General features: G+C 45.2%; 1 protein-coding gene across 4 annotated transcripts in view; it reads right to left on the bottom strand.

Moving 5' to 3' along the window:
- Positions 1 to 14894, bottom strand: part of heatr5a (HEAT repeat containing 5a) — a 244745-nt gene that overhangs the window by 33995 nt on the left and 195856 nt on the right. For all 4 annotated transcript variants that reach the window (XM_038781265.1, XM_038781281.1, XM_038781255.1 and 1 more), the window contains one exon: positions 8878 to 9147. In XM_038781265.1, the coding sequence (XP_038637193.1) occupies positions 8878 to 9147 (270 nt within the window). The remainder of the gene's footprint in view (positions 1 to 8877; positions 9148 to 14894) is intronic.

Below are 14894 nucleotides of genomic sequence, written 5' to 3'. Positions count from 1 at the left end.
TCCGGATTAAACTCCATCTGCCATCTCTCTGCCCAAGTCTCCAAACGATCTAAATCCTGCTGTACCCTCGGACAGTCCTCTTCGCTATATGCAATTCCACCAACCTTTGTGTCATCTGCAAACTTACTAATCAGACCAGTTACATTTTTCTCCAAATCGTTTATATATACTACGAACAGCAAAGGTCCCAGCACTGATCCCTGCGGAACACCACCAGTCACAGCCCTCCAATCAAAAAAGCACCCTTCCATTGCTACTCTCTGCCTTCTATGCCGTAGCCAGTTCCGTATCCATCTTGCCAGCTCACCCCTGATCCCGTGTGACTTCACCTTTTGTACCAGTCTGCCATGAGGGACCTTGTCAAAGGCCTTACTGAGTCCATATAGACAACATCCACTGCCCTACCTGCATCAATCATCGTTGTGACCTCCTCGGAAAACTCAAGTTCGTGAGACACGACCTCCCCTTCACAAAACCATGCCGCCTCTCGCTAATACATCCATTTGCTTCCAGATGGGAGTGGATCCTGCCTCGAAGAATTCTCTCCAGTAATTTCCCTACCACTGACGTAAGGCTCACCGGCCTGTAGTTCCTGGATTATCCTCGTTACCCTTCTTAAACAAAGGAACAACAATGGCTATTCTCCAGTCCTCCAGGACATCACCTGAAGACAGTGAGAATCCAAAGATTTCTGTCAAGGCCTCAGCAATTTCCTCTCTAGCTTCCTTCAGTATTCTGGGGTAGATCCCATCAGGCCCTGGGGACTTATCTACCTTAATATTTTTCAAGACGCCCAACACCTCATCTTTTTGGATCTCAATGTGACCCAGGCTATCTACACACCCTTCTCCAGACTCAACATCCACCAATTCCTTCTCTTTGGTGAATACTGACACAAAGTATTCATTTAGTACCTCGCCCATTTCCTCTGGCTCCACACATAGATTCCCTTGCCTGTCCTTCAGTGGGCCAACCCTTTCCCTGGCTACCCTCTTGCTTTTTATGTACGTGTAAAAAGACTTGGGATTTTCCTTAACCCTATTTGCCAATGACTTTTCGTGACCCCTTTTAGCCCTCCTGACTCCTTGCTCAAGTTCCTTCCTACTTTCCTTATATTCCATCTGTTCCCAGCCTTCTAGCCCTGACAAATGCCTCCTTTTTCTTTTTGACGAGGCCTACAATATCTCCCGTTATCCCAGGTTCCTGAAATTTGCCATATTTATCCTTCTTCCGCACAGGAACATGCCGGTTCTGAATTCCTTTCGACTGACATTTGAAAGGCTCCCACATGTCAGATGTTGATTTACCCTCAAACATCCGCCCCAATCTAGGTTCTTCAGTTCCCGCCTAATGTTGTTAGAACAATAATCACTTTAATCTGAGCGCTAGCTCACACTGACATTACTGAGTGATGAACCAAAGAGAATTGTTGTCTCTATTGCTCTGCTCCAGCTGTCTCTTCGTTCCTCATGGATTGACCCTGTCTGTGAGGTTGCCTGAAATCCAATTGTTTTGGAGTTTCCCCCTCTCAAAGCCAATTTGCACGGCAAAGTGAATCACATAGGTCTTGTATCCAAGTGGAGATCCTTTAAACTCCCAACTTTGTGTTCCACCTTGAAGCTAAAAAGACAGTTTGGATAACCATTTACTAATCTGACATTCCAAACACCTTTCTGGGATTTGGGAGCTAAAAGTCCATCCACCAAAAGCAAAGATGGCTCGGTCACTGTTTACAGGCATGAATGCTTTGCACTGGGCAGCATGGTGGCGCAGTGGGTTAGCACTGTGGCCTCACGGCGCCGAGGTCCCAGGTTCGATCCCGGCTCTGGGTCACTGTCCGTGTGGAGTTTGCACATTCCTCCCGTGTTTCGTGGGTTTCACCCCCACAACCCAAAGATGGGTTAAAGCGAAAAGTGCAGAGGATACTGGAAGTCTGCAGAGGGATTTGGATAGGTTAAGTGAATGGGCTCGGGTCTGGCAGATGGAATACAATGTTGACAAATGTGAGGTTATCCATTTTGGTAGGAATAACAGCAAACGGGATTATTATTTAAACCATAAAATATTAAAGCATGCCGCTGTTCAGAGAGACTTGGGTGTGCTAGTGCATGAGTCACAGAAGGTTGGTTTACAAGTGCAACAGGTGATTAAGAAGGCAAATGGAATTTTGTCCTTCATTGCTAGAGGGATGGAGTTTAAGACTAGGGAGGTTATGCTGCAATTGTATAAGGTGTTAGTGCGGCCACACCTGGAGTATTGTGTTCAGTTTTGGTCTCCTTACTTGAGAAAGGACATACTGGCACTGGAGGGTGTGCAGAGGAGATTCACTAGGTTAATCCCAGAGCTGAAGGGGTTGGATTATGAGGAGAGGTTGAGTAGACTGGGACTGTACTCGTTCGAATTTAGAAGGATGAGGGGGGATCTTATAGAAACATTTAAAATTATGAAGGGAATAGATAGGATAGATGCGGGCAGGTTGTTTCCACTGGCGGGTGACAGCAGAACTAGGGGGCATAGCCTCAAAATAAGGGGAAGTAGATTTAGGACTGAGTTTAGGAGGAACTTCTTCACCCAAAGGGTTGTGAATCTATGGAATTCCTTGCCCAGTGAAGCAGTTGAGGCTCCTTCATTACATGTTTTTAAGGTAAAGATAGATAGTTTTTTGAAGAATAAAGGGATTAAGGGTTATGGTGTTCGGGCCGGAAAGTGGAGCTGAGTCCACAAAAGATCAGCCATGATCTAATTGAATGGCGGAGCAGGCTCGAGGGGCCAGATGGCCTACTCCTGCTCCTAGTTCTTATGTTCTTATGTGCAGGTTAGGTGGATTGGCCACGCTAAATTGCCCCTTAATTGGAAAAAATGAATTGGGTACTCTAAATTTTAAAAAAATGAATGCTTTGCACCTTCTTCAAGGTAAAACATCTTGGCCCCCCTCTAATTGTTAACACCCAAGCCACTCAAATGGTCAACAGAATTCAGAACAAGTCACGTTGACCTTCTTTATTCCTCTATTGTACTCTAAATTAAAGACAGAGTTCCAAAACAATCTTAGAAAATCATGCAATTATAACACTTTGCCAGCTCTTTGCAAGAGCAACCCACTTCCCCAGCCTTTCCCCCTTGCTGTACAAAGTTTCTGTTCAAATGCCTAACCAATTTGGTTTTGAAAGTCCTGACTGCATCTGCCTCCACTACATTTTCAGGCATTGCATTCCAGTTCACCACTTGCTGCACATAATGATATTCCTCATGTTGTCTTTGGTTCTTTTGCCATTCACCTGAAATTGGTGTCCTCTGGTTCTTATCCAAATACTTGGTAAATCGCTTCAATTAAATCACTCATCCCCAGAGCCATCTTCATAATTTTTTCTGCACCGTCTCCAAAAACTTCACCGTCTTCCTGGTGTGGGGCTCAGAATTGGATGCAATACACCAGTTGAGGCTGAAGTGGTACTTTATAAAAGCTGTTCAACTCTTCTTCACTTTTGTACTCTATCGCTGGTCAGGACCCCATATGCCTTTTTAAACACTTTCTCAACCTGCTCTGCTACCTTCATGAATGCTGGTAATTTTTAGTTACCTCTGCAAAGATAATAAAGCATTAGCAGGTTGTTGAGCAACATTACAGCAGAGCTTGATTTTCTTCTACAATTCCCAGAAGCTGGCTGATAATCAAAAGTCACTTGGTTAGTTTTGGTCCTAAGCATTGCACACTTGAGGCTAATTGCAGTACCCCATCTTAACCCCCAGCGGCTTTCAACCAACTACCAATCAAATATGCGAGCTGCTGGTCGATATGACAAATATTGTTAAAGCACCTCAAGTTATTTGAGGAATTTAGTTGTTCATTTCTATACCGATCTTAATCAAAAATTACTCCAAATTCCAATGCTTGTCTGAATTAAGTAATTAACTTGCTGCTTCCTAACATGCATAAAGCAGCATCATTTTTTAAATTCCAATCATGAACAGAATAATTTCACCTGAGATAGTACTGTTGAATACTGCATCCCTCATACACTGCTTAAAGCTAACAACAGACGATATGATTGACAAATTCAAATTTCAACAGTATAGTACTGCACTTTGCCAATTTAAAAGGAATCAAATACCGAAAACAAAGCTATAACCCATTAACCCTAAGTTAAGCTGTTTCAGTGCAACTACTGCACTGGCATCTACTCAACAATGCAGCCAATTAACAAATTTGCTTCCAATCCACACAAAACAAAAAATCTGTTAAAATGTAACTCAGTCAATTTCTTCTGCCAAAAAAGCAACAGAAATCATCAATAATGCTATCAAACAGCACATAGCATGTTGCATCAGTACCACTCAGTTCCAGGCCGCAACAGAACCTTGAACCATGCTGGTCATGGTTTTTGATGGTCATTTGCTTGGTCTAAGCCAGATCGAAAGTCTCTCAAGGCAGCATTTGAGGCCTGCCCATCTCCTGTTACAACATCAATGAAATCCCCTACACAGCAAAAATAAGGACTGGGTTTGTTTGCAAATGATTTCAGTGATTCAACATCTTATAACAATAATAATAATAGCAACGTTTATTGTCACAAGTAGGCTTACATTAACACTACAATGAAGTTACTGTGAAAAGCCCCTGGTCGCCACATTTCGGCGCTTGTTCGGGTACACGGGAAAATTCAGAATGTCCAAGTTACCTAACAGCACATCGTTCAGGACTTGTGTGAGGAAACTGTAGCACCCAAAGAAAACCCACGCAGACACAGGGAGAACATACAGACTGAGCAGAGAAGTGACCCAAGCCGGGAATCGAACCTGGGACCCTGACATTGTGAAGCAACAGTGCTAACCACTGTGCTAAATGACAAGCTATCAAAGGGTGTAACTGCACCTCTTTAACCTTCAATGACCCAAATATAAAATTGCCCCACAAACAACATATTTGAACTAACCAGTGACCAGATGAAGAACTGGACCATTTCAACACTGCGACTGCAAGTGGATGGCAAATTATAGGTCTCCTCCAACAATAACTCACTCCTTGACCCCTCAAAGTACCGTCACCATTGACAAAGTAAAGTACCACTCGCGTAAAAGGGTAATGCTCAAAAGGCTTTACATCATCAAGGATAAAGCTTTCTGCTTGATTGGTACCTCCACCATAGGACACAATATCCACCCCCTCTGTGACTGGCTCACTGCAGCAGCAGTACGTATCATCTATTGGCTGTAATAGAGCATTTCACTAACTATAGGTCAATAGCTCCTCACAAATCTACCACTGAGAGGGACAAGATAACAAACATTATGACATATTATTTCCAAATCACCAATAATTTGGAGTTGGCCATAGAATCACCATTCCTTAAATATTCGAGTGTCAAATCCAGGAATTCACAACATCACAATTGTGAAACTCAAATAAAAATGTTTCACATTGAAAGCCCAAATGGTAGTTGTTGAGGCTCCTTTGAATATTTTCTTCTGTATGAGCGACAGAATGGTCTAGATGGTTAGAAAATTTTACTCAGGCTACAGGGGATTCACAGCAAATTGTTTCTCATTCAAGTCCAACAACTCAATGTGGTGAATATACTTCCAATAAATTGTTTGCTTCCCCTTCTTCGTTGTGCATATGCTTGGCCACAATTGCAACAAAAAATACGTCTCCTATTGTAATAAAATAAATTTGCTCAGCCATTATATCAAGTTATTAATGCAGATGCAATATTCAGCTTAACAAAGAACAAAGAACATTACAGCACAGGAACAGGCCCTTCGGCCCTCCCAGCCTGCGCCGATCCAGATCCTTCATCTAAACCTGTCTCCTACTTTCGAAAGGTCTACTTCTCTCTGTTCCCCACCCGTTCATATACCTGTCCAGGTGCATCTTAAATGATGCTATCGTACCTGCCTCTACCACCTCCGCTGGTAAAGCATTCCAGGCACCCACCACCCTCTGCGTAAAAAACTTTCCACGCACATCTCCCTTAAACTTTTCACCTCTCACCTTGAAATCGTGACCCCTTGTAACTGACACCCCCAATCTTGGAAAAAGCTTGTTGCTATCCACCCTGTCCATACCTCTCATAATTTTGTAGACCTCAATCAGGTCCCCCCTCAATCTCCGTCTTTCCAACGAAAACAATCCTAATCTACTCAACCTTTCTTCATAGCTAGCACCCTCCATACCAGGCAACATCCTGGTGAATCTCCTCTGCACCCTCTCCAAGGCATCCACATCCTTCTGGTAATGTGGCGACCAGAACTGCACGCAGTATTCCAAATGTGGCCGAACCAAAGTCCTATACAACTGCACATGACCTGCCGACTCTTGTACTCAATACCCCTTCCGATGAAGGCAAGCATGCTGTATGCCTTCTTGAACACTCTGTCAACCTGCGTTGCCACCTTCAGGGTACAATGGACCTGAACTCCCAGATCTCTCTGCACATCAATTTTCCCGAAGACCCTTCCAATGACCATATAGTCCGCTCTTGAATTTGATCTTCCAAAATGCATCACCTCGCATTTGCCTGGATTGAACTCCATCTGCCATTTCTCTGCCCAACTCTCCAATCTATCTATATTTTGTTGTATTCTCTGACAGTCATCCTCGCTATCTGCAACTCCACCAATCTTAGTATCATCTGCAAACTTGCTAATCAGACCACCTATACCTTCCTCCAGGTCATTTATGTAGATCACAAACAACAGTGGTCCGAGCACGGATCTCTGTGGAACACCGCTAGTCACCCTTCTCCATTTTGAGACACTCCCTTCCACCACTACTCTCTGTCTCCTGTTGCCCAGCCAGTTCTTTATCCATCTAGCTGATACACCCTGAACCCCATACGACTTCACTTTTTCCATCAACCTGCCATGGGAAACCTAATGAAACGCCTTACTAAAGTCCATGTATATGACATCTACAGCCCTTCCCTCATCAATTAACTTTGTCACTTCCTCAAACAATTCTATTAGGTTTGTAAGACATGACCTTCCCTGCACAAAACCATGCTGCCTATCACTGATAAGTCTATTTTCTTCCAGATGTGAATAGATCCTATCCCTCAGTATCTTCTCCAACAATTTGCCTACCACTGACGTCAAGCTCACAGGTCTATAATTCCCTGGATTATCCCTGCTACCCTTCTTAAACAAAGGGACAACATTAGCAATTCTCCAGTCCTCCGGGACCTCACCCGTGCTCAAGGATGCTGCAAAGATATCTGTTAAGGCCCCAGCTATTTCGACCCTCGCTTCCCTCAGTAACCTGGGATAGATCCCATCCGGTCCTGGGGACTTGTCCACCTTAATGTCTTTTAGAATACCCAAAACTTCCCCCTTCCGTATGACAACTTGACCGAGAGTATTTAAACATCCATCCCTAGCTTAGTTTGAAATGTCTCCACTTGAATAAGATAATTTCAAGTTTACAAATATACCCAAAATATTTCAAATTTAATTTCAAAATGCTTTAATTTCCACAATAATTTTGTCAGAAACCACAGGTCAGAATCTTTGTTGAACAATTTTCATCCATACCAGTTCAGAGTGAAAAGCAATAGAGTTCTCAGCAATTACTATTCAATAGAGGCTGCCAGCTATTTCCCTCACACGAACAACATAATGGCAACTGAAATAAAAACAGAAAATGCTGGAAAAACATAGGTAAGACAGCAGAATGTGTTAATAGCTGAACAAGGATCAGTACTCTCTGAAAGCAAAACATATTTGGGCAGCACAGTAGCATTGTGGATAGCACAATTGCTTCACAGCTCCAGGGTCCAGGTTCGATTCCGGCTTGGGTCACTGTCTGTGCGGAGTCTGCACATCCTCCCAGTGTGTGCGTGGGTTTCCTCCCGGTGCTCTGGTTTCTTCCCACAGTCCAAAGATGTGCCGGTTAGGTGGATTGGCCATGATAAATTGCCCTTCGTGTCCAAAATTGCCCTTAGTGTTGGGTAGGGTTACTGGGTTATGGGGAAAGGGTGTTGACCTTGGGTCAGGTGCTCTTTCCAAGAGCCGGAGCAGACTCGATGGGCCGAATGGCCTCCTTCTGCACTGTAAATTCTATGATAAGAACAAGCCATAGACTGGCCCTATGGGCTGGCGGGGAATTGGGAAAAATAAATCAAAATGGAGGTCAACTGATCTTAATGCCACCTTTAGCACATAGCATTACCACTCCCTTTGTCTTGTGCCCATGACATCTTTGTCAAATCTCCTCTGAGCTCCAACCTATCCTTGATTTTCTATTTTGCTTCACCTCCTCTCTTTTCTACCTCTTCAGCTCTGAATAAGTCATATGGGCTCGGAATGTTAACTCTGTTTCTCTCTCCACACATGCTGCCAGACCTGAGTTTTCTCCAGCATTTCTGTTTCTATTTCAGATTTCCAGCATCCACATTATTTTTGCCTTTATTATAATGGCAATCGATCGTTTTTTGTACTCCTTTTATGACTTCATGCACATTATTATTTTCCACTTAATTGAAGAACAGATTTAATCAGAAACAAATTATCAAGAGCTAAATCTTTTTCAGTTTCAGGAACATTCACCAGTCTAAAGATCAACAGGTTGAAAGCAAAATGCAGTGGGAATGCGGAAAATTGAGTTCTGATAAAATGCCACAAACCCCAAATATTAACTCTGCTTCTTTTTACACAGAGACGATTAGACATGCTGAGTATTTCCAAAGCATTCCGATTTCATCAACAAAGCTAAAGTGGGCGTTGCTCATGGTGGAAATGCAAATTCAAAAATATATTCTTAACATTCCAATATAGACACAATAGAACATACAGGTATTTGAAAATCAACATCTTGAAAACAAAGTGACTAAAATTCAAATAGGCAATATAAATTAGTTTTGTAAAATGTGCACAACTTACCTGCGGGAGAGCACACTGAGGTGAGCTCAGAGAGAATTCCCAGGGCCGCTGCTACTAATTTAATACCATCCTCGGTCAACAGCTGATGCTTTCCATTGCTAATAGGAGCAGCCACAAGTTTAGGGTTTAACTGTGGAAGCTGACGAACAAGGATAGAGAGGGACAACTCCAGTGTTGCAAAGACGAGAGACTTTCCTGGTACCAGTCCACCTGTATCATTCCCCTCGCCAAATTCCGGTAGTGTCTCTTTTTCAGCAGCACCATCATCAACTAAACACAAGAGGCAATTAGACATAAAGTTAAATAGGGAACAGATTTCCTTGTAACTCTGACATAAAACTAGAAAAGGCTGGGTGGTTTCTCCCAATAGCTCGGTGGATAAATAGTCTGCATCATTCACAGAATCGTTACAGCGAAGACTGACTTCATTCATGTCTGCACCAGCTCTCCAAATGAATGTACAATGCATTTAGTACCATTCCCCTGCCTGCTCCCCATTAATCCTCATGTTCAGATCACAAAGTTCCAGGCTCAATCCATGATCTGTGTCAATCCACTAGATGAACATGGTGAGAATGTGTACATCTGTACTGCAAGTAGGTAACAGCAGGATTGAGGTAACTCCTCTCTACCACCTCGACATGCCCAGAGATTCCAGATCATAAATGAAAAGCAAATGTTATGTTGTCTGAGCTTGACACTATGGTCAGAAAAGAGAAGAAATTTGGTTGGTAATGGACAAAAGCAGAAGACGGAAATTTTTACTTTTGAAGCATAGCGTCAAGAGTTTCATATTTTCGAAGTACTCTGTTATTTTAAGGATAAAGCAAAATTAAAATGAAAGAATTCATATTTAGGCTACATTAATGAGTTACTTTGCTCATCAATCACCAATCTATTAATCTTTCAGAAGTATCTTAAAACATTAATAGATAATGACTTCCGATGGCGGCTACGAAGGAGTAGGTCGCACATTTGGTGGCTCCCGCTCGGGTCGGGCCTTTTTACCTTTTCCCCCGATTTTTTGTCAGACTTGATTCGGTAAATTGATGGTAGAGGCAATTGTGAAGTGGATTCCTACATCACTGCATGGAGAGGCGGACCAGAAGTGTTCGCAAAGGAACAAATAGGCAAACAGAGAAGGTTTTGGGCTGAAGCTGCAGCGGGAGAAAGCATGGCAGACGACCGGAGTTCTGGTTTGATGACCCAGCGGTCGACGGAGAGCTGATGCAGTTCATACTGGAGAGCTTCGCCAAGCAGAAACAGGACTGCTTGGAGCTGATTAAGGAATCGATTGCGCGGTTGGAACATGGACTGGATGCTCTGGATGCTCAAGATCGGGAGTTCCAGAAAGTGGAGAAGGCGTTGACTGAGCAGGAGGAACATCAAACAGCAGTGGGGACTGGACATGGGACTTTTAGCAGATGAGGTGGTGTGTGGGCGGCTGAGGAAATGTATCCAGAACTATCTGGAAGTTAACAACACGGGGGAAGTTTTGGGTTGCAGTGGTCTGGGAGACTCTAAGGCTAGAGGGGTCGCGATCCTGATTAACAAGCGAGTGTCATTTGAGGCAGGAAAAATAATTGCGGATGTGGAAGGTCAATACATTATGGTTAGTGGGAAGCTGGAGGGGCTGCCGCTGGTACTCGTGAATGTGTACGCGCCAAATTGGGATGATGTGGAGTTCACAAGGAGGATGTTGGGGAAGATCCTGGACCTGGATTTGCATGAGTTGGTCTTGGGGGGGGAGAAAGAGAGAGAGAGAGAGGAAGAGAGAGAGAGGAAGAGAGAGAGAGGAAGAGAGAGAGAGGAAGAGAGAGAGAGGAAGAGAGAGAGAGGAAGAGAGAGAAGAGAAAGAGAAAGAGAAAGAGAAAGAGAGAGAGAGAGACAGAGACAGAGACAGACTTCAACACAGCCATTGACCCAGGGCTAGACCGGTCGAGCTCAAGGACAGGCAGGGTGCCAGCAATCGCAATGGAGCTAAAGGGGTTTATGGAGGAGGGTGGACCCATGGAGATTTGGGCGGCTGAGAGTGAAGGAGTTCTCCTTCTACTCGCACGTGCATAAAGTGTACTCCCAGATTGACTTTTTTATTCTGAACAGGGCTTTACTGACGGGGGTAGTGGACACTGAGTACTCAGTGATCACGGATCATGCCCTGCACTGGGTTGATCTTCAGGTGAGCAAGGAGGGTGGCCAGCGCCCGCGCTGGACATGGGACTTTTAGCGGATGAGGAGGTGTGTGTGCGGCTGAGGAAATGTATCCAGAACTATCTGGAAGTTAACAACACGGGGGAAGTTTTGGGTTGCAGTGGTCTGGGAGGCACTGAAGCCGGTGGTTAGAGGGGAGCTAATCTCGATACGGACCCACAGGGAGAAGGCAGGCAGAGCAGAGACAGGCCGATTGATAAGGGAAATACTATAGGTCAACAGGAGTTATGCGGAGGCCCCAGAGGCAGGGCTTCTAAGGGAACGATGGAGGCTATAGGCGGAGTTTAGCTTGTTAGCTACAGGGAAGGAGGTGGAGCAGCTGAGGAAGGCGAGGGAGGCGATTTATGAATGTGACGAATGCTCGCGCAGCAGCTCAGAAAGAGGGAGGCAGCCAGGGAGATTGGGAAAGTAAAGTACACGGATGAGAACCTGGTCAGATACACAGCAGGGGTTAATAAGGAGTTTTACAGCAGGTTGTATGAGTCGGAAACACCAGCTGGGCCGGAGGGGATGAGTCAATTCTTCGGGCTGAAGTTCCCGAGGGTGGACAAGGGGTTGGTAGAAGGGCTGGGGGCCCCGATCGGGTTGGAGGAAATAGCAGATGGGCTGAAGACCATGCAGTCGGGTAAAGCCCCAGTGCCGGACAGATACCCAGTTGTGGAAGGGAAGTTAATGAGTTACCAATTTAGAAGCATGCTGGGAATATTGACTATATTTTAACACTGCTTTTGAGCGAAAATAAGTAGGTCAAGTAATATAAACGGAATACTGCTTAGTACGTTGTACTTGGCCTTATTACGATGATAAGTTGTTCTCCCGAAGGACAACAGAATGCGTACTCAAATTGTTTTTAAATCAAGGGCAAAACATTCATATATCCTCTTGCGTATGTTCCCAAGCTTGATCTCTTCAAAGTTGTTTATTTCACACTATAAATGTAATGGTTTTCGACTGCATAACTCAGAGTGCAGTGCACTAGCTTTTGCAGCTGACTCTCTCTACACAAATATATTTGTGTCAATAAATTTCCTTAAATCGAACCTCGAGGAATTTGTCTTTATTATGATTTCCACAACAAATTGGCGTAGTCGTTGCAGTTTCCCTAATTTAACGGGAAGTGAACCTCGAAACGAATCTCTAAACACGACTCTCTCAGCTGAAAGGGAGAGCCAGAGCGCGACCCCAGCTGACAGGGGAGTCTGCGGCTCGGCAGCCTTAATTACTGGCCTGTGACTCATGCCAGAGAGTTATCTTATTTAATAAATTAATGATAGCTGCATGGGAAGAAAAAGGTGCCTTAGAGACTAAAATAAAAAAAAAAGACTTCGAGGTTCGTGAAAGGATAAACACCGGTGTGCGCTCCCTGTAGTATTTGTAAATGATTTCCGCGGTCGTTGTTATTGTTATGTATATTTTCTAAAGAAGGAACGATGAACAATGAACTCGACGCCCCCTCACCCGTCGTCCCGAAGCCTCGGAAAAAGACTTCCGGAGCGAGAAAGAAGGTGAACTCCTTAAAGAGGACTCATAAGGGAGTCAAAATGAGTAAAAAAATGAAAAGAAACAATCGTAAAAGAAACCGAATGAGGTAGGAAAACCTATGGGCGCGATTCTCCGCTCCCCACGCTGGGTGGGAGAATCGTGGGAGGGCCGGGCGACTAATTTCATGCCCCCCTGGCGCCCTCCGCTATTCTCCCGCCCCCTGCTCGGAAGAATCGGCGCTCGCCGTTTTTCACGGCGACCGGCGATTCTCCGACCCAGATGGGCCGAGCGGCCTGCTGTTCCCGACCAGTTCGTGAACATGGGTGCCAAAGGCCCGTTTGAAGCTTGTGGGGGGCGGAGAGGGGAGTGAGCACCACGGCCGTGCTCGGGAGGGGACTGGCCCGCGATCGGTGCCTACCGATCGTCGGGCCGGCGTCTCGAAGCGACGCACTCTTTCCCCTCCGCTGCGTCTTGTGGGGCAGCGGAGGGGCAGACGGCCACCGCGCATGCGCGGGTTTGAGACGTCAGCCGCACATGCGCGGGTTGGAGCCGGCCAACCTGCGCATGCGCGACTGATGTCACATAGGTGCCGCCGTCACGTCATTCTCGGCGCGCCGCCTTGACGCAATAACGGAGCGCCGCTCCTAGCCCCCCGGGTGGGGATGAATACGGTGAGAGGAGCGGCCTCCGAAGCCGTCGTGAAACTCGGCCGAGTTCACGACGGCCTTCACGATTTTTCCCGGAGCGGAGAATTCCGCCCTATATGTCCCGCATAGGAATCTAATGAAGCTGATCCCTTCTCGAAACAAAAAACAGGGGAGTAAAAGTAAATAGAAGATTAAGGTAAAAGCAAGATTTGTCTGTAGCCGTGAGATAAGGCTAACGGTTAACTATGAAATTTGTGAGCTGTGAGAATCTGCGTTTGATTAACCAATTAATTTTAGTCAAAGCATGAAGTGCTAAGTGGGTTGTTTTTTTAATCGTCTGTCATTGTGAGTCAGTTAGAGATTATAATTTAAGTGATTATTGTTGAGATTTCTCTAATGAACGAATCATTGGAAATTACAATCAGTTTAAAAGAAAGTGCCTTTACGAATAAAAGCAATTGAATATGAATACGTTTTTTAGATTACGTGAAAAGACGTAAATGGCATCATGCCAAGTTCTCCGCCCCTTAGATTTTTGCAGGAAACATTAACCATTTCAGCAGACAGTTGATCTTTTCTGAATTGACAAAGAAAAAATATATGTCTCTAACAATAGCTAGTAATGCCTATAACATCAATCATTGGAAATTGACTGAAATGTGTGCTATTTATAGCCCCCTCCCAGGGGATGTTTTGCTGCTTCCAAAGTACTGTTATGGTGCATCTCGGCTTTGATGGATGGGATCCCACCCAGCATAAATGGGGGCTGGGATCCCAATAATGATAATCATTTGTATGAAGGAAATGAGTCCCTTGAACACTGGTTAGCAAATAGAAGGAAAGAGGCTATCATGCAAGGGGCCAAGAAGCATTTAACCCCCAGGAAGGATGGTGGAGTTTTATAAAACGTTCCCTGTGATATTGAGGTCGCTGTTGATGAGGACATTTAATGAGGCAAGGGAGAGAGGGGGGCTTCTCATTGATCCTGAAGCGGGACAAGGAGTCGGAGCTATGTGGGTCCTACAGGCTGATCTCCCTACTAAATGTAGACGCCAAACTGTTGGGAAAAATCTTGTCCTCTAGGATTGTAGACTGCATTCCGGACGTGATTGGGGAAGACCAGACTGGATTTGTTAAGGGTAGGCAGTTGGCGGCCAACGTAAGACTGTTGCTGAATGTGATCATGATGCCCCCCAGAGGGTAGGGACATGGAGGTAGTGGACGCAGAGAAGGCCTTTGATTGGGTGGAATGGGAATATCTGTGGGAGGTACTGGGGCAGTCAGGATTTGGGCGAGGCTTGACTGATTGGGTCAGACTGCTGTATCAGGCTCCCGTGGCGAGTGTATGGACGAACAGGTCAACATCGGACTATTTTAGGCTGCACCGGGGGACGAGGCAGGGATGCCCCCTCTCCCCACTGCTGTTTGCGCAGGCAATAGAGCTGCTGGCAATTGCGTTGACAGCCTCAAGGGGCTGGCGGGCGGGGGGGGGAAAACGACACAGAGTCTCGCTATACGCAGACGACCTGCTCCTATATGTTTCGGACCCACTAGAAGGAATGGAAGAAATTATGAGGATTCTGGAGGAATTTGGCCGGTTTTCAGGTTATAAATTGAACATGGGGAAAAGTGAGATGTTCACGATCCAGGCAAATGGGCAGGAGAGACGATTGGGGG

The sequence above is a fragment of the Scyliorhinus canicula genome, chromosome 2, assembly GCF_902713615.1.
Source record: "Scyliorhinus canicula chromosome 2, sScyCan1.1, whole genome shotgun sequence".
NCBI lineage: Eukaryota > Metazoa > Chordata > Chondrichthyes > Carcharhiniformes > Scyliorhinidae > Scyliorhinus > Scyliorhinus canicula.
Note: the sequence above shows the minus strand (reverse complement) of the source record. Positions and strands in the feature narration are given on the sequence as shown.